Source organism: Thamnophis elegans, chromosome 2, assembly GCF_009769535.1.
Source record: "Thamnophis elegans isolate rThaEle1 chromosome 2, rThaEle1.pri, whole genome shotgun sequence".
Classification (NCBI taxonomy): Eukaryota; Metazoa; Chordata; class Lepidosauria; order Squamata; family Colubridae; genus Thamnophis; species Thamnophis elegans.
This window is the reverse complement of record NC_045542.1, coordinates 122,086,345-122,110,429: the sequence shown is the minus strand read 5'-3', so window position 1 is coordinate 122,110,429 and position 24,085 is coordinate 122,086,345. Positions and strand designations below refer to the sequence as shown.

At 36.7% G+C, this 24,085-nt stretch overlaps 1 protein-coding gene across 1 annotated transcript in view; it reads right to left on the bottom strand.

Annotated features, from left to right (window-relative positions):
* PLXND1 (plexin D1) overlaps positions 1–24,085 on the bottom strand; it is a 165,032-nt gene that overhangs the window by 104,836 nt on the left and 36,111 nt on the right. Inside the window, exons 2-7 of the mRNA XM_032210671.1 lie at positions 14,472–14,648; positions 10,440–10,571; positions 4,626–4,726; positions 3,077–3,206; positions 2,409–2,583; positions 764–872 (exon numbers count right to left, since the gene is read on the bottom strand). Coding sequence (XP_032066562.1) covers positions 764–872; positions 2,409–2,583; positions 3,077–3,206; positions 4,626–4,726; positions 10,440–10,571; positions 14,472–14,648 — 824 coding nt within the window. The remainder of the gene's footprint in view (positions 1–763; positions 873–2,408; positions 2,584–3,076; positions 3,207–4,625; positions 4,727–10,439; positions 10,572–14,471; positions 14,649–24,085) is intronic.

Below are 24,085 nucleotides of genomic sequence, written 5' to 3'. Positions count from 1 at the left end.
GCAGGATTAGAACTCACAGTCTCCTATTTTCTAGACTGGTGGCTTAACCATTAGACCAAACTGTAACTCTTAAATCTTTGCATTAATTTTGTACCCCGCTCCAAAATTCAGGGAGAGATTTTTGTCAGGAATTTTATATTCAAAGAAGTGTCAACAGAGATATGTCAGAAGAATTGCTTCTCCTCTTTAGTAGCAAGCATACTAGTAATTGGTTTAACATTTGTTAAAATTACAGGAAAAAACTCTTGAGCTACACAAGCATATACACTCCTTCAGACACTTCAAAGACTACAAATACAGGGTTACATGCCTTGCTGGCACGGATGCTCCATATATATGAATATTTATGACAGAAGCAAATGCAATTATTTGTGTTCTGTGGCAAGGGAACCGCCAATATTCAATACGCCAATAACTGCATAAAAAACTCCAATCCATGACAATTAATCAAGACAAGTTAAAATGTTTCCTGAAATTTTGGATGTAGCAGAATTTTATGGCTATATTGAGTGTTTTGTAAAAGTGCTACGGCAAACAATATTGCAATTCCCAAGGAATTGCAACTCACAGTTCGAAAGCCTCTAGCTAAAAAAATTAAAATGTTGAAGATGTTGTATTTCAGGTTATCTATTTTACAATATTTCCTCCTGCTTAAATTGAAACCACCAACAAAGATAAAGGAATTCCTGACTGGTGAATTCTTATGCAAACCAAATTGAAGCAACCTGCCTTTCTATCATTTACAGGCCACGAGATCACTTACGCTGTCTTTGGATAAATATTTCCAGTTCTCTTGCAATCATAGATGGTGAAATTGGCCCACACAATGTTTTTTCCGTTGACCTGGACTGCAGTTTGAATAATTACATGATCTGAAACAAACAACCCCAAAACAAGCAAGTCACAAGGGAACTCTTTTCATAGTTTACTTTCAAGACAACACGAATGTCTGAAAAAAGAAAAAAAAATTCAAAACTGTTGTTTACTCAAGAGATGAAGTTTCTCAAGAGTTCAGCTTCTCCAAATACTCCCAAGATTATTTTGTTACATTACAAATACAAATTAATATATGAAACAGGAAAAGCTGGCAATACATATTTTGTGAATGCTTTATGTATTATGTATGTAAATAATCTCTGTGAGGATTTATTTTTATTAGTAATTTTTTAAAATATGTTTGTTTTAAATGTTGAGGAACTGATATGTGAATCAGAACATACAGAAAAATATATTTACATTTTTAAATTTTGGAATGGAACTGGTACCTAAAATGCATTAGAAACATCCTTTTTTGTATAAAATTGGATGGGATAAAATTGAGATTCGAAGAATTTTGAAAACAAACCAAACGGAGTTGATATAATCATTCATCCTTTATTTTGAAGCAATTTTCATGCCCCTTTATTTAACTTAAATTCAGTAGTTTGAAGAGTCAGGATTTTCATATGAAGTATTTGTTTTGGCAAGACTCTTGAACTGTAACCAAGATAAACGGATCCAAACTTTATAAATAGATGTATTCAGTATTGCATGGCCATGACAAATTACTTTCACTAAACAAAGTGAAACAAATAATCAAATGGTGATTTAAAACCGGTAATTTAACTTTCGGGCTGAAAAACTGTATATGCAAGTAACATTAATGAATGAGATAGCCACAGGACAACTGTTCAATACTGTAGATAAGTTTTTTTTTTACATGACTCAACATGCCCCACCTAGAAAATATCTGTTTCACATCAAATTGAGACACTATACTGAATCAGGAATGTGGCCTTGGAGAAGGTCTATGGGGACAGTTAGCAAAACGATTTAAGGAAGAGACCATCAGAAAGAAACTTCAACTAGCTACAGTATGTCTTAACTCTCTTTGGTACCGATAGTCTTCAACTTACAATAATTGGTTTAGGGACTGCTCAAAGTTACAGAGGCATTAAAAAAAGAGACTTATGACTGTTTTTCACACTTACGACTGTTGCATGGTCACATGATCAAAATGCATCTGCTTGGCAACTTGCATGTATTTAGGACAGTTGCAGTATCACTTTTTGCAACCTTTGGAAAAGCAAAGCCAATGGGAAAGCCAGATTCACTTAACAACCATCTTACTAACTTAACAACTGCAGTGGTTCACTCAAGAACTGTAACCAAAAAGGTCGTACAATGGGGAAAACTCACTTAACAACTGACTTGCTTAGCAATGTAAATTTTGGGGTCAGTTGCAGTCATAAGTTGAGCAAGCTTTCAGAAATCCACCACTGATACAATGAAATGTGTCTCAACTATAGGAACATTACTAAATAAAAATAAAAATTAAGAAAGTTTAATTTAATTAAGAAAATTAAGAAACTCATCTTTAATGTCATTATTACATCATCATTATTTAAAGCACCATTTTTCATACATACCTTGATTTAATGGAAAGGCTGGGTAGCTCTCTCTGGGAAGAAAACTGCAGTAAATTACTTGGTTGTGAGATTGGGGATGAATTTTAGCAGTGGTTTGGATATTATTTCCATAATTGCAAGCTATTTCCATTCCGTTCATATTTGGAATGTTCCCATTTATTTGGATTATCATACCCTAAAAGTGAACAACAAAATGTTATCATTCTAATAGATTAACAAAAAATTAAATTACATTGACAAACAGGTTTTAAAAATACTGTATTTTAGGTTAAACTTTGTTTGGAACAAAGCTGCTGCTCTCTTGAGTAAAAATAACAAGTGCAGCCGAATATTCAGAGATTGTGTCGGTAAAATTACAAGATGCCGTCTATGTGTCAATACTTTCCCAGTGGAACAATATCCTCTGCAGAGATCCAGATGGCTCTGACCCCGATAACCTTTCACAAGGCTGTTTCACTATGCTGCTGATGTAACTTTTTATGATTGGGATTTATTGTTTACCTTGGGTGACATTGTTTATAGCTGTTGTTGTAATCCTTGCACATTGCCAAGAGTATGAGATGGGGGGGGGCAGATACATTATTTAAATATTGTTCATAATGCTTTTAATCAGTTCCCTTTGCTTAAGGGAATCTATTCTCAGACATTGCAATTCTTACTTCACGTACCTCATTTTCGTTCTCGATATTTATTTCTGAAGGCATTGTGGTCATTGAAGGGCATTGTTGTACTCCCTCATTGGCACTGATCCAGAAATAGGACTCTTCCGAATGGGCGCATTCATGCTGCAGTGAACACCTAAAACAAGTAGAACATTTATGACACCAGACCTTTAGAAGAAAACCAATTATTAATTTTCCTGAAAAACTATCTTCATGTTTGTCATTTCACTAAGAACGATAGCCATTACCTTAAAAATTTTAAACTCATAATCAAAACATGATTAGGAATGAATTAGGAATGATTCATATATTGAATGATTCAATGAAATGATTCGGAATGATTCATATATTTTTCTATTGGTTGCCTTCTGTTTATCTTGATATTTTTTTTTACATCTAAGGTTGTCAGGCATGAACAACCAGGCCCACACATGCAGAGTTCAAGCTAACTGCCTTCTTCGTCTGCCTATCAAGAGACTGCCCAGACTGGCAGCCTTCCCTTGGGAAAAAATAGATAATCCTCCAAGGAATTTAGGGAGGTCAGTTTTTTGTGGTTGTGCAGTGACTCCAGGTTAACTTCGCCCTTGAGCCTTACACCCTGCCTGCCTGGGTGCTTTCCAACAAAGATACAGAAAAAGAAAATGGCTGTTAAATGCATGGAAATAAGATGGCCACTTTTGAACTTTGGTGACTTAACAGAACATCAGGCAGTTATTCAATGTTTTCCCTCAATCTCATATGTCTTATTTCTGTTTACCCTAGACTAGTAGTGAAATTCATTTTTTTTACTACAGGATCTTTGGGCGTGGCAGGGAAAGGATATTGCAAAATCTCATTCCTACCACACTCCAGGGGAAAGATACTGCAAAATCTCCATTCCCTCCTCACTCCTGGGGCCAGTTCTCCGAACTACTCAAAATTGCTGCTACCGGTTCTCCAGAACCTGTCAGAACCTGCTGAATTTCATCCCTGCCCTAGACTCTCTTAAAATATTCTTCAAAAACATAAATTGATTGTTGTGGCTCTGTCTTGTTTTCTTAAAAGACTTTCTTAAAGACTTTTAACTAGTCCAAAATATGCATGCTATCCATAACTTTACTTATGCTAAGAGCATCTTAGTGTGAAATAGAATTTTTAAAATAATATTTTGACTTATCCTATCACATTTGAAGTGAAAAAAGAAATAATACATATGACAGATAATTTTATACTAAGATATAACTACGGATTGCATGAGTTTTTATTATTTTCAAAATCAATGCTGCATTAGACTATCTCATGCACAGTATAATACACAAGTCTGCTGATTGATTTCCCCCACAAAGTAATTGAGCTTATGTGTGAAGTCTCATAAAAACCTGAAAATTGTTCAAATGCTATTTATCCAACAATGTCTTGATTGCATTTATATCCACATAAGTGTAAAGTCTGCATCAGCTATTTATTATTGTACAAGTCAGTGAATCTGGTGAAAGTTTACAATAATATTAAGTAATCATTATCTGTTCAGAATGCCTTATTGTCAGAGGGTTATAAAGTGCAAAAAATATTCCACCTGGTCTCCAAAGTACACCATCCACAGTAAGCATCAGCTGCAGCCAAGCAGTCTGTACACTTAGTGTATTGGTCACAAGCAGCTACTTTCACACGAGCAATCTGTGTAACAGAAAAAAAATCAAGATAACAATTTTAAATAATCAAATAGCAGACTCTTGTTTAATTAACTTCAGCAACAGAGCACTTTATACTTATCTAGGATGAGCAAAAGATTACAAACAACTATCATCAGAATATGATAGTACCCAGGATTACTTGTCCTTTTTGATCCAATACAGATGAGATGCTAGTTGATCTCAAACCTTAAATTTAGAAAATTGAAATGCTGGCTAGTAGAAGGCTCATCTACCAGATTTAGTGATCATTAAATTGTTATAAATAGAGTTTTTCCCTCCAAAAAGAGCAGCTTTATAGAGCTTATAATAGAAGTCTGTCATTTTTTGCTTTACATAATATTCTTTGAATTATATACAGCAGACATACATATAAATGAGCCCCAGCAGAGTTAATTTAGTTAGTCATCCATCCACGGATAATGGGTTGAATGTTTTATTTATTTATTTTTATTTGATAAATGTCTTTTTGCTCTTTGAATCTTAAAAGATTTAGGGCCAGGCCACTTCTCTCTCCCCTACAGGTTTTTTTTTTTGCCTAGTTTTAAAATCATGCACACATCCCCCTTTTATATTCATATCTAGTTTATTTACAGAAGGAACTTAAATTTGCTGCTATATAGTTAATGCTGCCTAAAAAATATGGAGGACGGGATGGGTTAGCAAAGAATTGCAACAAAAATTCATTGACTGAAGTATTTGCATACATGTCTAAGATGGAAATAGGTATAACAATTTAACATGATTTTTATTTTTGTTATTTTAACTATTTTAAACTAACAAAAATTTTATTATCCATATTTTCTGACTATCCCAGATAGGAAGAAAGGGGAAAATGTATATTTGAAAAGAATGCTAACATCCTAGTTGGGAACAAAAATTAAACAAAAGGACTTGATAAAGAAATTCTGTATTTCTTTTAATAAATTCTTTAAAATTGCTGTCTTTTGCTTTTTTCCTTTCCAGGAGAGTTTGCTTTTTAAATAAAGAAATTGTTTTTCATACCCTACACACACAGGATGGGGATTGGGGTGGGGTGGGGGGGAGAGAAACAGTGACATCCATGCATACACACTTTAATAATATAGCTTCATTATTCAGGTGGAACTATGTTCTGCTGCATGAATCACAGTAAGTGGTAAAAAAGGAAGATTTGATTAATAAAAGGTATATAAATAACTATAATTTGCCTAAAAATGCAAAATACTATAAAATGTTTAAGAAGAGAAAATGATTAATACCAGTACCTGTAATTTGCTTCTAGGGATTTGTGAAAAGCTAGTGTATTCTTTTATGGGTAATATATTTGGTGCATATTTCTTCCAATACTTGAGAACAGCATTTTTAGTTTTACAAAAACCCATTGCACATATACTGGTAAGTGAAAGTGGAGATGGAAATTGGCTTGAAAACACCCATGGATGTTTCTTGCTAAGGATAAATTTGGATTTTTATAGACCTCAAACACTGTTTACCCTCTTGATGCCTTTATTTTATAAATGTTAGATCTGAGAAGAATTTAATACAATGCTGCCATAGTCTGCCATTTGGATCAGTCACTTCAGTTATTTGTCTAAACCATATTCAAATATAAGATAAGCCTTTTGTATTTGCAATAAGATTGACCCAATCAGAATTATACTGCTCCCTGATGGCCTCAGTTCCACATACATTTATATGAATGCACTCAGAAAGTATTTCTGCCAATAAACAAAACCGGATTGACAAATCATTCTGACATAGGTTGGCAATATCTCTGGGCAGTTGAAATTCTTCACCCAGGGAATACGATTCCTTTCACAAATAAATGTTTGTTTGATATTTACAAAGGACTTGGCAGGTTTTACCAGATGTTTTTCCCTATACTTTATTTATTAAATTTTCTTCTTTTTTATTTTAAAGATGTCATTCCTAACAACAAAAGGCATGCTCTGTGGGTGCAGACACAAATGTTATGTAGCTTCCACCAAATTATTACATCTTGTAATTTTAAATTTTAATCTTGCCTTATGTAGTTTACATAGAACATATTGTGATTATATTGCAAACAGAATACCCATTCCTCTTCCCTTGACAGTTCCCATGTTAAGTATTATTGCTAATAATAGATTAATATGGCTTACACTATATCTCAGCAGATGGCAACACCTGCTCAAGCTTTTATAGGCTTGGAAACTAAATAAGGTTGGATTTGATTGGTACTTGGATCAGAAACCAAATTTAGAGCTATTGGTTAGTTGGAAAAAAAACACCAGAAAAAGGTAATGGCAAACCAATTTTGGCAACCCAAGTTACTCCCAAGAAAACTAAATAGTACATCTATGTAATTATCAGGAGCTCAATTCAAGATCATCTTTATTTTGTTTTGTTTTTTTAAGTACAGCTAGGTAGGCCTCGCTTATTGACTGCCTATCAGCAACTGTTTAAGGTTATGGAGGCACTGAAAGAAATAACTTTTCAAATGGTGTAGCACTTATAACTGTTGCCAGATCCCAATGGCCACATGATGAAGACTGATCATGTGATTGTATACTTTACAGTCAGCTTCTTATAAGCAAAGTCAATGGAGAAGCTGGCAATTAATGATCATGATGGAAATTAAGTTGTCATGTGATGTCTCACTTAACAATTACATCACTTAACAATGGATTTTCTGGTCCCAATTACAGTTGTTAAGCAAGGACTACCAGTAAACTGTTTTGATCAAAAATGGTTATGGGATAAATGATTTAGGAGCAAGTTATCAGTTTTGTATACTGAAAATATTCATTAATTAGGAAATTGCAGCAGAGAGATTAATTACTAAACAGAAAACTATTAGTTAGAACCCTGAAGCTTGCAAGGAATACCACATTCATTTTATTTTCAACTAGACAGTAAAGATAATAATCCATTAATTGATAGATAACACTGGAAAATGAAGTTTTTGCTTCCTGGACACTTGGTTGTATTCTATCTATTTTGGGCAGCTAATCTTGAGAATAATCTGGTAATTTAATCAAGTAATTTAATCCGTCACATACCATTTTGTTGACATCTTTTGTATTTAAACAATGGCAATGTTTAATGTTTCAGTACCTGTTGCCTATGCTGCATATATGAAAGAAAGATACAAAAACATGGAACTGTTGCTGACGCACCAAGTGCAACTGGAATATTTGTCAGAACTAAAAGTAGTGGCTCTGCTGCTTGGATATGCCAAGTATTGTTGTTACATATGCAAATAGGACAGCTGTGCAAGGAAGTTGCATTACATTAAAAAGAAACGCCATTCCAAAATAAGTTGGTACTAGGACAGAAAAACATGGCAAAATAATTGGCACATGAAGCACTTGTTGACCTGACAAAGATATTTTTGCCTCTGCTTCATATAAAACTCAGACTGAAGAAACATTTTGTAAAAGCGCTGAACAAGAAAGATCAAGTTTTTTGTTCTTTGAGACAGATGTTTCCAAGAATAGCTGATGCCAAGATTAAGGAAGGCATTTTTGTTGGTCCAAAGATCTGATATATCATAAATGACAAGCGACCCAAAGATCTGTTAGCGGGGCCCAAGAAAATTGCCTAGAAAGCATTAAAGGATGTTATTGAGAATTTTCTTGGCAACTATAAAGCACCAACTTAAACTTAAACATAATTGAAACCAACTTAAACATAGTAATGGGGAAACAAGCATAAAACAACAATCAAAGTTCAAATATCTAGGAACAACATTCATCAAAGATGGTAAAATGAACGAAGAGATTAACATATGATGCAGTAAGGCAAACCAAGTATTGGGACTGCTAACTCCATTCCTATAGCATAAAGCATTAATGATCAGCACAAAGAAACATCTCATACAAAGCATATTCTTACTCACTTTGTATTACCAGTGCCAAACACTGACATTTATAAAACCTACAATTAATAGTGCCAAACACTGACACTTATAAAACATAAATGAAAGTTACTCATCACGGAGACGAGATATTTGAGGAAAGCTGCTAGAGTGACCAGAAGAGAAAAAAATCAGAAATGAGATCGTAAGAGAAAGAATTGGCATAGAACCAATCTTAAAACGACATACAAACGCAGCAAATAAAGTGGTTTGCTCATCTTGAGAGGATGTCTTGGGATTCCATACCATACAAGGCATATACAAAAAGAGTAGAAGGACAAAGAATATGAGGAAGATCCAGAAGATGATGGGGAGACAACATCAAAGACAACTACAAGAGCATCAAATAATAATGTTTGAGGCCATCAAAAGAGCAAGAACCAGAACTTTTCATCTCCCTTGACACCCAAAACGATAAAAGACGAAATAAAGATGAAGAAGAAGACAGAGCACCAAACTGCATTCAGCTGATTGACAAACGTCTGAGACCATACAATACCATGAAGTGTAACATGTCACTGAAGATTTATTTTCTGTATTCACACTTGGACTTCTTTCCCAAAAATCTAAATGCAGTAAGTGACAAACATGGTGAAAGTTTTCACCAAGATATTGTCACAATAGAAAAACAGTATCAGGGAAACTGTCCATCAGTGCTGCCTGACTATTGTTGGACAATGCAGTAAGATGAATTTGATACTAAGCACTAACAAAAATCAACAGCAAAACACTTTTAGTCCTGTTGAACTCATGCAGCATGTTGGAAACATTATGTGATTAAATACATTATAATAACTAAGAGTTAATTTCTATTTCCCAAGGATCCTACATGATAAATAATTCTGAAATTATATTTGCATTTAGTTTAAAAGGGTCTGTCATAATCTTCCTTCAAGAAAGAAAAACCTTTGAATTTTTGTTGTTGTTGTTGTCCAGTGTAATGTACCCTTAAATTTGTACTGACTCTTAGTGACCACATAGACTTTCTCAGGTGAACCTTTCCCCAACCTGCCCTAAGAGTCTCCCAATAGTACATCTATTACCACCGTAAGTGAACACAAACAGTAGGAAAGCATAATTATACAAGAGAAACATATCAGCCAACTTTCAGCCTTTTCCCATTTGCAACAACCATAGTACAAACATGCTCTTCTAAGATCTGGTCTCTGCTGTGTTTTGAATACATTATTTTTATCTCATAGTGAACAATCAATCTTAACTATATTGATAATAATGTTTTATTTTCCATCTTGTTCCATCTAATATACCATCAAGGGCAGATTAAAAGTGTATTACATCTGCGTATAAGAAACATTCAATACTTTGATTCACAGGGACTCCTAAATAATGATTTCTTTCTTTTTAGACTTGCTATGAAACATGAATCCTCTAATTATGGCTTATTTGATAAAAATCCTGTCTCACCATGCCAATAAGATCTCAAAAGCTAGGCTGACAAACTTACAAAATATGCCCAGTAATTATCTCTGCATTTCCATGACCTACCCAAGCAAGAAAAATGTGGCATCCCACAGTCCTTAACCATCTGTACAAAGTATGATCAGTGATGAGGAATGATGGAGCAATAATTTGGTAACAATGACAATACGTTACAAAAATATGCAAAAATATAAGTTTCAAGACGAGCCAATAAAACCAACAATTATTTTGAAAGTATTTATAATATGTTATAAGAAATACTGTCCCACTATATCATCTGTGCAGCTGTGAAAAGTATGGTGTAGAAAGAGTTTGGAGAAACCCCCTAACTGATTAAATTGAAACTACATAGAAAGGTAGGTTTGGGAAATAAACTTACCTGATGAGAAGTCATTAAATACAAGTAACTGGAATCAGATGGATCAAACTGCATAATAGGATGGACAGGTTCACTGTAAGCCACCATAATTGACTCCCTGCTTATGACCTCCATGGAACTGTTCAGATTAATCTGTAAAAAAGGGAACATTTTATATAACCTCCAATGTCATAAATTTTGAGGAAAAAGACAAGAAAGAAAACGAGCCTAATAAAAGATGTTAAGAAAACAGTAGCGAGAACTATGGAATCTTGAAAAGTTTTACATGAAAAATTCCTTTCATCTTTAACTTGATAACACAGGAGCACAAAGTAAGAAAATTGTGGCTATTGTAAACTAAACCATCCATTAGAAGCACATAAAATTCTTGAATTGCTATCAGGATTGAAATATGCGCGGGGTTATTCTAAAAATCTAAAAAAAAATAATATGCAATTAAAGAACATTGCTAATTATTTGCAAGAACCCTGGCTTAAAGAGTTGGAATAACCCATGTTAGCAAATCAATGGTTAAGCATCTTGAAGTATATTGTTTTCTCATGAGGTTAAGATCATTTTAATTTTGTTCATGCTTACTGGACACCTCACAATGTTTAATAACAGTTACATATTATGCTGCTGTAGAATGATCAAGGGAACAACTATCCACATGATACAGCCTTGATTCAATATTTTTCTTTTTGATTTAATGTCCATTAATTTGCTAATGTGGCTTTAAGAAGGGAATACAATTTTAAACTGTAAATCTAACTGGGAATTAAATAACAACTATCAGAAACTTATGAATATATGTAGAACTATATTCATGGATTTATTAAGTGTGAGGCATAGGAAAAGACACTAATGCAATAGCAATCTGATCACATATGTTCCTTCTCTGCTTATGAAGTGGGTCTTTCTGGACATCATGGAAAGACTGATCAGTATTATTTGGTATGATCAAACCTGAATATCTTAATTAAATACACATACACAAACATATTCTTTCTTATTTCCTTTCTTCTTCCTTTTTAATTTTTTTTATCTTCTACTGTATACAGTATATTAAAGTAATTTTGTTTTTAAAAGCCCCCTAAAAATTTCCAGTGTTGTTTTTAGACTGGAATTAGTCAGTCATGCATTATTTAAGCTAATCAAGGTTTAACAAAACTATATTTCAGAGATATGCCTTGGTTTGTCTTATGGTTTTAATTTGCAATATATTTTATGAAACGCTGGAAGTGTTGCTCCTTCACATTTACTTTTGTTCTGTTAATGACTCTCTTGAATGTGCCACCGATAATGGCCCTTGTGATATGCCTTCGTCTGGTGTACTTTATCATTTACTGGACCATATTAATTGCCTATGTGATAGGAAATTATAATTGCTGCTTAGGAACTGGCTGAACATCGCCTGTCCTCCTTTTACTGTCTTGTCTTGGATGGGAAACCTGAATTATCACTCAAATAATCCCTATTCCGTGCCAAATAAGAAGGAGCCCCCAAGGTAAAAAGGCTTCTGGTTGTGCAGCTGTGGAGTACAATTAGATTATAGCTATCTCAACAAATTATCCTAGGAACAAAAGAGCTAGAAATCTTTTTCTAATGGAGGTTCAGCAGATAAGGCTGCCATTTCTGATATGATAATGGAAACAGAGCTGTTATTGTTGTGTGAATATAAGCTGGGTGAGGAATGTAGTTCACATTCATTGATTGTGCAGCTGACTCTGAGGCCAGTTACCTAGCACTTCGGTTGTGTAAACTGGGCCTCTGGGCAAATATCAAATCAGAGAGAGAGAGAACCTCAGCTATCTCTTCTACCTGCTTGGAACATTTTCAAAGCAGGAAAGAAATCAGATTCCCTTCTTTTCTCTTCCTACTTTGATCTAATATTCTACATTATGTGTTGTTATCTTCAGATTGATATAAACCAGTTTTTAGTTATGTCTTTCCACAAGAGGGTGGCATCTATTTAGCAGGCATAGGTGTAAGCAGCAATTGGCTGACACAGAACTCTTTCCTCAGCAAACAGCATACAGTGAAGTTATGGCAGCTGCTGGCTGTTGCTGGGGTAGAGACCATAATGGTGCCTTAAATTTTGGTCTCCAATGTATTGTTCCAACATGGATAAAACAGGCATATTGCACACTCTTCAGTTCAGCAATTACTATAACCAATGAGGCATTGACCACTGTAAGTGAGGGGGAGCCTGTGTTTTTCACAAGTACCAATCAAGAGAGGAAAAATGTATAAATAGGCATTGTTAATAACTAAAAGCTGTGCAATAACATCTTAAGTGCAAGCATTTATTCCTACAATATATTAAATAACATCTTGATTACACTCCAGCCTCAACTGCTGATTAAAAGTTAAGAATTAGAAGACATTGTATAACCATACGCAACTTAAAGGAACAACTAATTCCTTCTTTATTGAAGAAAGAAAGCCTGTGTGATGATCAATTTGATGAGTGATTAATTTTTCTGTTTTGAGTTAAGAGAATCTTGGATTAATATGCCAGGCCAGACTTGCATTTCCCAAACAAGAATTCTTTAATTTTATCAACAGGATTGTAATCAAATATGCTGCATCAGTATAAGTTTGCCCTTCGGTTACATCTAATCTAATGAATAGAAGGGCTAGGGTTGGCAATATCACAGTCTTTCAAATCTGAGGGGCTGTTACAGAGAAGAGGGAGTTGGCCTATTCTAAGGGCAGGATAAGAAGTAATGGATGGAAGCTTACCAAGGAGTGATTCCATCTGGAACTAAGGAGAAATTGCCTGAAAGTGAGAACAATTAATCAGTGGAACAGCTTGCCTCCAGAAGTTGTGGGTGCTGTATCACTGGAGGTTTTTAACAAGAGACTGGACAGCCATTTATCCAGAATGGTTTCCTAATTGAGCAGGGGGTTAAATTAGAAGACCTCCAAGGCCCCTCCCAACTCTGCTATTCTGTACTTCTTAAACATATTTGAATACTGGAGAACATAATTATTATTTGGCTCTCTGAAACTATTATCTACAATGTACTTATTATATCCCAGGGATGTATGATGGACCAAATTTCCTATTAAGGAAAGATAGATGAATACAACTGAGTTATCTAGAGCATGTGTGCCAAACTCATGGCATCACATTGCTGTCACATGACATTCATAACATTTTTCCCATTCGTGGAGCTGGGGTGGGCATGGCCTGCGCATGAAGCACCCGGCCCGCAGGCCACCAGTTTGACATCCCTGATCTAGAGGATAGGAAATGTAGTATAATTTAACTACAGTGGGAAATATGTTCTCTCCAATTAACTATCACGTAGGTATGATTAGGAAGTGCAGGCTGCAGGCTCACCACTAGTCTTGACTGCCTGGGACGCAATGTCAAGCTAAAAAATAGATAATAAGATTTTGCTAGAGTTAAAAAAAGAATTGAGGCTCTTTGCAATGTAGACAGAATCTTCATTTGCCAAGTACAAAAAGATGCCTTAGGCAGTCTGCTTTCTTGTATGGACAGACACAGCTACACCTATTATAGGAACTAAAATTTCTGCAAAGTTCATTTACTTTTGTTGTTAAAAGATATTCTATTTTTAAAAATTGATCTAGAGTAAAATATGCTGTTTAGAGGATTTCTCAAAATTGTGATTTTATAAGTATTCACAGGCTGTTCAGAAAATTTATCAATACTACATAAGGCTTGAAGTTTCTTCCACATAAATATTAAGAACATGCAAATATCACTGAACAGAGTTCATAAAATCCTTAGGAGATGGGAGATAAGAAAGAATAATTAGTATGGAAAATAAATGCCTCATTAGAAAACTGATTAATGAAGAAAGTTAGTCATTTTGAACATAAATCAAATAATAATTTGCTGAATAAATCACAGTTGGCTTGGTTCATTCATACTATGGTATGGTTTACAAGCTACAATGGCTTAGCATGAGCTAAACCCATCAACATGGCATTTAGGAACAGGAGGTTCACAATCAAAAAGATACTCCATTGTTAATTGCAAAAGCACCCATAACCTTTTTGGTATCCAGTTCATTTTACCTTAAGCAGTCTTCCATTTGCTGTTCCTAAAAATACAACTGTGTAATTATTGATACTGGAGACAGCCACCGATGTAAGGCCTGGTGAAGTAAACACTGGTTTAGCCTTGATTGGATGCAAAATTGATAATGGATGTTGGAGATGAGCTGCACCACAGTCCAGTTGTTCTGGTTGCAACTGAAAAGAAAAGGATATATTAGTTGATATAATTTTATTTATTTATATTATTCATTGTGCCTTTTGTGCCACTCAATTCAAGAAGATTCTAAATAGCTTAGATCAATTAATGCATCAAGACTATCAGGACTAATGAAATAGACCTCTACTAAATATGCCACATAATGATTGCAGTCCCAAATACCCACCTGTAAAGTTATGTCTTTGTGGCTTAGTCCTATGTAGAACAAGTTGTCATAGTTCAGACTTCAAATGACAAGTGACCAGTGGTGGGTTACGACCGGTACGCCCCGGTATGGGCGTACTGGTGCCTGCCGGTACCAGAGGGCCCCCTTGCCCGCCCTCCTTACCAGTATTTGAGTTCTTCGTCACTTTCGCGCACGGAGCATACAGCACCTGTGCAATGCTCCGCCAAGCAGCTGGAGCATCGCAGAGGGTCGCAGGAGGTAAGGACACATGCTCGCTCTGCGCGTGTGTGCTGCGTGGGTTCATGTGGTGGACGCCGGGCCCCGTTGCACCGTACCGGTTGCAATGGGATCCAGAACCAACCACTGCAAGTAACCATATACAACACTTCCTGATCCAAAAATGGTTGTAACTGGCTGGCACATAAGATGTAATTAAGCAAAGATTCTCCTAGCCATAAGCACTACTATTGTTTCAGCAGATGCTGTGAGTCCAAGAGGATTTGCAAATTATGAGCTTGGAATGCTATTTTCATCTACTTAGATATGAGGGAGAAGCCCTGAAGGTCTCACCTCCAAAGGAATCCTTCTGCAAGCATCCCATGACAGGTCCTTCCTGCCAATGCTGCTATTTTTATAGAACAGCTTGGTCTCATATACAATGACTACATTTCACCTAATGAATTTCTATTAAGAAGTGAAAACAGGCCCCGGAAGAGAGCCTTCAGGATTGTTAGGTGTTTCATTTAGCCTTTTTAGAATAGAATAACAGAGTTGGAAGGGAACTTGAAGGTCTTCTAGTCCAACCCCATGTTTAGGGGGGATTGTGCTTACACCCTACACCACTTCAGACAAATGGTTATCCAACATCTTCTTAAAAACTTCCAGTGTTGAAGCACTCACAGCTTATGAGGCAAGTTGTTCCACTGTTTAATTGTTCTAACTGTCAGGAGATTTCTCCTCAGTTCTGAGTTGGTTCTCTCCTTGATTAGTTTCCACCCATTGCTTCTTGTTTTACTATTGATATTAATCAATGCTATTAAAATGCATATGAGTAGTTATTTTTAATATTTTGTTTTTGTTTTTATGTATGTCACTATACTATTTATTTTTATCTCACCTATCTTTATTATTTTTATAAACAACTCAAGGTCGCAATTGAAACTAATACTTCTTCCTCTCCTATTTTCTGCACAACAACTACCTTGTGAGGTAAGTTGGGCTGAGAAGTGCTTTGCTCAAAGTCACCCAGCCTAATTCAGGACTAGAACTCACAGACTCCTGGTTTCTAGCTTAATCACAGGATCAAATTAGTTCTGGTTTGAAATATAATGCTACAGAAATGCTAGTATAAAATAAAACATAGCTTTAACATAAATTCCATGAGCCGTATATTCTAAATATAAATAGTGAAGATTCATAACCCATTTCCTAACTGAAAAGACAATTAGGAATAACTAGACTCTTGTTTTATGATACATAGTGATCTAAAACATACATATATTTTTATGTTCATTTGTTCTATTTAATATACACATTTTAAGGACATTCAAAGAGGATATGGATATGGCAAAGAAACTAAATTAATTATTTGCACCTGCAATTCTTACAGCAGATATAGGACAGATGCTTAAGCTTGCATCGACTATCTCTGGGAGGGTACTGAAACTACTAAAACAAATTGAGTAACACGATATATGCCATGACCTGAGAGACTACACAGTAACAAAGTTTACACATGATACCAACCTATCATGAAATTATGCGTCTCAAAAGCATATCTTTGCACTGGGTAAAATGATCAAATGACAAATGCAGCTCAGTTGAAATAAGAATAAAGCTATGAATATCTGTGGCAAGTAATGCTAATTTCACACATATTCCGATGGGGTCTGAAATGTCAGTGATTAAGGGAAAAGGGATCATATTAGATAACTCAATGAAGATGTTGACTTAGTGGTAGCAATTGTGGAAATTCCATGCTAGACATAACTAGGAAGTGGATGGAAAATAAAACCTACAAACTGCTTTAATCACTATGGATGCAGACAAACAATAAAAATATACATTTTATTATGTGCATTTTCTGAAGAGTAAATCACATTTTAAATTGGGTATATTGGTGCTGAATTACTCTGCAACATTAAGTAACTATATATTATGAAGGTCTCTGGTAACATTTACAAGCTAACTAGATATGTTTAAACTCTGCCCATGTTCTTTAATGCTGCAGCAGTATTACTCTATCCTGCTGTCTAATTTTACTTCATAAAAGTATCCACTGACACACAGTTCCAATTTCCCCAAAAAGACTTTATTTTATTTAACTCTCATGTTCAATTGATTGCATTGGGGAAAATTAGCATACAAATCTTGTACAGAATCAATTAGGTAATAAATCACAAGTAATGCAATGCAGACCAAGCATATAAGGCAAGCAATTAAGTATTAGATATGTGAATTATATCTAATAGAAGGGGTGCCTGGAAGAAGGAACAGCTGCATCAGACGTGTCCTTGAAAACAGCCATAAGGTTGCCTGGCCTGCATTTCTACAGAGGAGGGGCAATCATAAAGTGGCCACTTCACCCACAACACTATTAAGTCCTCATTTGGGAGAACTGCAAGGATTCCACTTTCAGATGACCAGCACTTTCCCCAATGGAGAAGGATCTTACTTAACCAAGGTAGGAGGTAGGAGCAGAGTACAAATGACTAAATAGCCTTTATTACTAGTCTGGTTTCTTTACAATAATCCAGAGAATTTAGTTTTACTGTTATATATGAACTAGCCAGAGGTGGGTTGCTACCGGTTCACACCGATTCAGGTGAACCGGTAGTGGAAATTGGGACCGAGTCGCTGAACCAGTAGGGACGGCAAGCTGGCCACGCCCCGAACCTGTTCCCCAGTCACCCATGCCATTGCTGGCATGTTTTTTAGTTCTTTTTTAATGTTCTGTGCATGCACAGAACAATTTACAGGCAGCTGCATGCAGCAAACTGAAGTAATGCCAGCAGCAACCCACCCCTGGAACTAACCAATACAGGTAGCCCTCACTTATTAACTGAGATAAGGTTTGGCAACTTTGTCACTAAGCAGAGCAGTTGTTAAGCATGTCACGTGACTGCGCACTAACTTACAGCATCAGTTCTGTCTGTGTTTGTTTCGCAAATCATGGCAGGTTGTTAAGCATGTCATGGGTCTGTGAGTTGTGACTTCCTGCCAGCTTCCCCAATGACTTCGTTTGTTGGAAGTTGCTGTGAAGATCACTAGTAGGAATCACAAGACCACAGGATGCAGTAACCTTTGTATATCCATGCCAGGTGCCAGGCACCTGAAATGCAATGAGGACTGGATTTTTCATAGTGCTCCTTTGAGTTTAATTGCTGAAATTTCCAGATATCAGACTACCGAAGTTTATTGATGTTTCTTCTTCCAATCTTAAAGCCACACTAATCTTCTTCCAATTCCGCATACCTCAATATATTTTTTGCATATGGTTTGAATAAATAAGGAGAACATGTATAGCAGGCCTCCACAAACTGCTGGCATTTTTTAAAAGGCTCAATAAATTGAGGTCCACCAAACAACGCTGCCACCAAGAAGAATCCACCACCACACCACCCGAAAAGATACATGCCAAGCAGTGGTGGGATTCAATTTTTTTTTACTACGAGTTCTGTGGCCATGGCTTGGTGGGCATGGCAGGGGAAGGATACTGTAAAATTTCCATTTCCTCTCCACTCCAGGAAAAGTAACTGCAGAATCTTCATTTTCTCCTAATCAGCTGGGACTCGAGAGGCAGAGAATAGATGGGGAAAGGCCAGTCAGAAGTGGTATTTATTGGTTCTCCAAACTACTCAAAATTTCCGCTAGCGGTTCTCCAGAACTGGTCAGAACCTGCTGAATATCACCTCTGATGCCAAGCCCTTCCAATACCTCCGTGTTCCAGCTTCAGTGTTCCTTCCTTTTTGCTAGCCACCAAACAGCTGTATGCCAGGTATCCTTTTGTGACTCAAGTTTATTTTTAATTTATTGATGTAGCCTTTTCCACTTTACAAATATGCAGGCCTGGTATCAATTTTTTTGCTGACCTGGAGCCAGTGTGTTTCTCATTGTTCTCTCCAGATTGCAAATAATTGTCCTGTGTATAGGTTTCACACAAAGATAATGTTCCAAGATCCCCATTTCTCCTAAAAATATTCCATGGTTGATACAATCAAATGCTTTTCTATAATTTGTGAATATCATGCTTTCGTACTTTGACTTTCTTGCTTATCACACACACACATCAGCACTAAACTCTATTGTTTTTGGTCTTTTTAAAAACCAAACTGGAACATCTGGCACCTCCTTTTCCAGGTATGGCTCTAATCTGTGTTGGCTGATCCTAAGCATTATTTTTCCAGTGTCTGAAATCAAGGATGTTGTATGATTGTTTGCACACTGTATTAATTCTCCTTTCCTTGGAATTTGCATGTAGATTAATTTCTTCTATTCTGTTAGCCATTATGTTTTTCTCCAGATTTGCTGATGTAGTTTGGTTAGAACCTTTATTGATCCTTCTGTGGTTTGCATATTTCTGTACTGATTCTTCTTTTTGTATTTTTCATGTGGCTGTAGATATTTCTATAACCTTCCTATTTGGGAATTATGGGGAAAGCTTATCTAGCTTCATATCCTAGGACTATAAATTCTTGTAAATAGGGAATATATTCTGAGATGTCTTGAACGTTGACATTTCTGCAATGCAATATTTCAATGGGCTCCTTCCATCTTTATTTGATTTGCCATGAAAGTCACTATCTATCCATTGGCATCATACAGCATACCAATTTGAGATAGGAACTTCCTTCTGAATTCAGAGATCCTTGTTTTTCTGTACCTATTTCCATTTTCAGTATCTTTACTGATGTCATAATATCATTTTTTGCCTCTCTTAACTGTTCTTCAAAATTCTTTGAGATCATTGCTTTTCTTGGTTTTGGCTTCTCTTCTTGGCAATTTATATCTTTTGTTTTAAAATCTGATCTGCTTTCTTCTGTTATTTTATATTTAGCATCCTCTTTCCTCATTCATCCTTAACTCCTTTGATTTCATTTCACCATTCCTAAATAAGGTTCAAGACTTCAAAGTGATCCTGATGGAAACCGGTTGGCTTTTCTTCAACATTGTATTTGTATTTAATATTTGTATTTAATAGACTTATAGGCCGCCCAATCCCGAAGGACTCCGGGCGGCTTACAGAGAATGAATTTTAAAAAAAGAATTAAAAAAACCAGAGGAAACAAATTAAAACACATCATGCACCCAATCTGGTCGGTGTTGGACCTCAGTCATGAGGTCAACAGCCCCAGGCCTGCCGGAATAGCCAGGTTTTGATAGCCTTTCGGAAGGCCATGAGGGTGGGTAGGGTCCGGATCTCTGGGGTAGTTCATTCCATAGGGTCGGAGCAGCTACAGAGAAGGCCCTCTGGCTGACAGCACCTGGAGAAGGCCCACCCTGTGCGATCTTATCGGCCGTTGGGAGGCATGCGGCAGTAGGTGGTCCCGCAGGTATCCAGGTCCTAGGCCATGTAGGGCTTTAAAGGTAATAACCAGCACCTTGAATTGTGTTCGGAGACCGATAGGGAGCCAGTGCAGCTCGCGGAGGATAGGTGTAACGTGGGTGTATCGTGGTACACCCAATATCGCTCGCGCGGCTGCATTCTGGACTAATTGTAGTCTCCGAACACTTTTCAGGGGCAGCCCTGAATTTCCAAGCTTGACTTGGAAATTGCATGTGAACCATTTGTGAGCTGAGCCATTGTTAGTTACATCTTTGCTGGTATAACTGAACTCTTCCATCTCCTTGAACTAGTAAGGTAGTCAATTTGATTTCTGTGTGCTCCATCTGATAATGTCCATATGCATATATAGCTGTCATTTTGGTTACTTGAAGATTGTGTTAACAATGAAGAAATCATTGGACTGACAGCAATTGTTGTTTTCCTGCTTAATTTCTGTTTCCAAGACTATATTGATCCAACTACACTTTTCTCTTTACTATTTCTACTTTTGCTATTCCAGTCTCTAGCCACAAGCAGTACATTTTGCCTGCATGTTTTGTTCATTTGAGGCTGACCACAGAACTCATTGAATTCCTCTTTTTCCGCATCAATGATTAGAGCATAAAATAGGACAATAATCATATTAAAATATGCAGAAAATGCCTATTGCAGACAACAGATTCCTGTAATGGGTGTTATGTTCGCAAATAACCCTAGTGATTTGCTTAACGATCACCACAAAAAAAGGCAGTAAAACCAGGCGTGGTTATAAGGTGACCCACTTAATGTCCAGTATGATTGACAACTGTAATTCCAGGCTCAAATACGGTTGTAAGTCAATGACTACCTATATATGTTCTAAGTGACCATTCCCAGTGTTCTTCATTCTTCCCTGCCAGGAATCTGAATGGGACAACTCTCTCCCACCACATTGCCATGGAACATCATGCCCCGACCAATTCGCTTTGGGGAAAACCCGTCCCTGCTTGCCCCTTTTTCTGCCTGGAAGCCATCAGGGTCCAGCACACTATGCTAAAGGAGAGGTCCCTCTCACCCCTAGGCTGGGAACGATTGGCAGCTTATCAGACTAAAAGCTTGGAAGTGTCTCTGTGTGTGTGTGTGTGTGTGTGTGTGTGTGTGTGTGTTGAACAATGACTTCCCCTTAGCCCACCTTTTGTGAGAAGGGCCTTGAAAGTGAGGAGAGGAAGCCTTTGGAGAAGTAGTGCGGGCTGACAGGAACTTTTGCTTCCCTTAAGCTGGGCTGGTTTTGGAAGGCCCAAGCTTACAGCGAGTTGTCTCCACCATGAGTTTGCTAGGGTGAGGTGTCCCATGGCAAGGTGGCAGGGGCGAGTTGGCGATGGCAAATTGGTGACAGGAGTTCATAGACCCCTCAGGAATACCTTCTCCATGATGAAGAAGCATAATAGGACTTGGAATACTGTAATAATAGTAGCGATATTGAATTAGAGATCACTCTAATCTCCCCATAGCTCTTCAATTTATTTCACTTAAAGTAAAAAGGGGGAATTGTGTATTTAAAAACCCCTTTTATTCATTGTGAATGCCATAAGAACTAAGCAGGGCTCCCAAGATATGGCACAGAATTTAACACAGGAAAGAAGAGATAATGTGTTATCGTGAGGATCTCTGCAAAAATATATTTTTCATTTCTACATTAGTTATATTACTTTTAAAAACTACGTTAATCTTTAGAGCAATATTTACATTTCTTCCTTTAAGTAGGCAAATTTCCTTTTATTATTGTATAGCATTATTCCTTTCACTCTTTTATTTAACAGATGTTCCGTGATATAGCAAATACTTACTAATAGAGCAATCACGTGTAGTGGCTCTGTGAAAGACTATTGTATTTTTGAGGAGTTTAGTGATGTATTTTGATTTCTCCTTCATATTTAGAAAACATTATAAATTTAGGGTTCGTTCTGAGATATGTTTAATCTGCTTGGTTGTTTTTTTTTTTACTCTTGCTGGCAAGATGGGGGAAATCTTCACACAGCTGCAAAGCACCAGCTTATCTAGATAATTCTCAGCCTTTCATCCCCATCCCAGAGTTATGCACTATTCAGTCAAGGTCTAAACTTGCAATCTCCTGACCATAGAAGCAGTGCCATGAAACTGTGCTGCCAAGTTTTAATAAAAACCCTGAAATTGTGCTTTAAGCCTTGAATACTCAGTGCTGGGGGGCGGGGGGGACCTGGCCATTGGGGTCTCTCTGCTGTTGTCACTGGGGGGGGACTCCCAACAGCTGAAATGAGAGCATCTTGCTTGGTATATTATGCTTTTATGTTTTTGTTTATATTTGGCTGCTTAAGTTATTAATAAAATTTCCTTTCCTACTGGTGTGTTCATTGTCCTTGGATCTTCAAAGAACCCATTGTCTGGCACCTGGCCACTGCTTGACACTTGGCAAAGCCTCATGGTCTCATGCCTCTTTCATAATGACATCTGCAGTGACTTATAAAATCTTAACAAGCCGATCCACTGATAGTAAGTTGTAATGGAATCTGGTTCATATGCAGTGTAGGCAATACATTGCACTTATGAATATAATACCTTAGCCCCAAATTCACCTTATCTTTCATACAAGAGAAACAAATAAGCCAAGATAAAGCTTCTACCTTCATTAAATTGAGGTTTCGGTTTATTGTACACAAGCAAGTCAGAATGACAAAATCATCTCTAGGCCTTCTGAACCCTGGCGTGACTGAACATATTAAGTACTATATATTTATAGATGAAATACAATACTCTCTTCCAGGGTTGTTGATTTTTGGAAAGACATTTATTGTCATGTACTGTACATATCACTGCTTTCTCATAGAAAAGAAAACAAGGAAAATACTAAAAGTATACCAAAGGCTACCTAATTCATAAAGTCTCCCACTGTACTCATACACTGTGACTACTATGCTGATTCCTTTTTACATAGTGATTTGCAGGAAATACAAGGCAAACCAAGGAGACAACACTGATGCTAACCAGCATTATATTATTAAACTTTCAGACTAAAGAAACATAATAAACATATGCATTTTGAAACACAAAAACGTATTTGAGGAAGGTAATTTTATTTTGCAGGCAATTTCATTCTGCAGAAGTATAATTGTCCTTGCTGATTCACAAAGGGGATTAAATCCTAATCAACAAAGCTCTTTGTATCATTCCAAGGTCTCATCCATTACTCTGAGGCCAGAAAGTGGAAAATACAAGGCCATTGGGTCCAGTAGTCAAGGAATATTTGCCTCAGGGCAACCATTGCAGCCTGAAGGCGCCTTCCTGCCCGACAGATCTCCCATCTGGATTTCAGCAATTGCGCTGCGGTGGAGCTGGAGAGCATGGAGTGCCACCCGGCCTGTGCCCCTCACTTGCCAGATGCAAGGCAAAGCAAGGGGCACAGGGAGGCTAGTGAACTAAGTTCTGCAGCTCTGTGGCGGCTCAATTGCTGAAATCCAGGCGGAAGAAATCCAGGCGGAAGGTGAGCGGGAAGGTGACTGTGGCCACAACAGTTAAAAAGGAATAGTATTCATTCATTTAACAAGTTCCAATTAACGAATCCTCAGGTTATGAATGTAATTTGGCAGACTCCATTACATTCATAACTCAAGGATTACCTGTAATTATTAACATTATGGCTCATAGCACAGTCATACAGATGTTTGGACTGGATTTGACATTTATATACA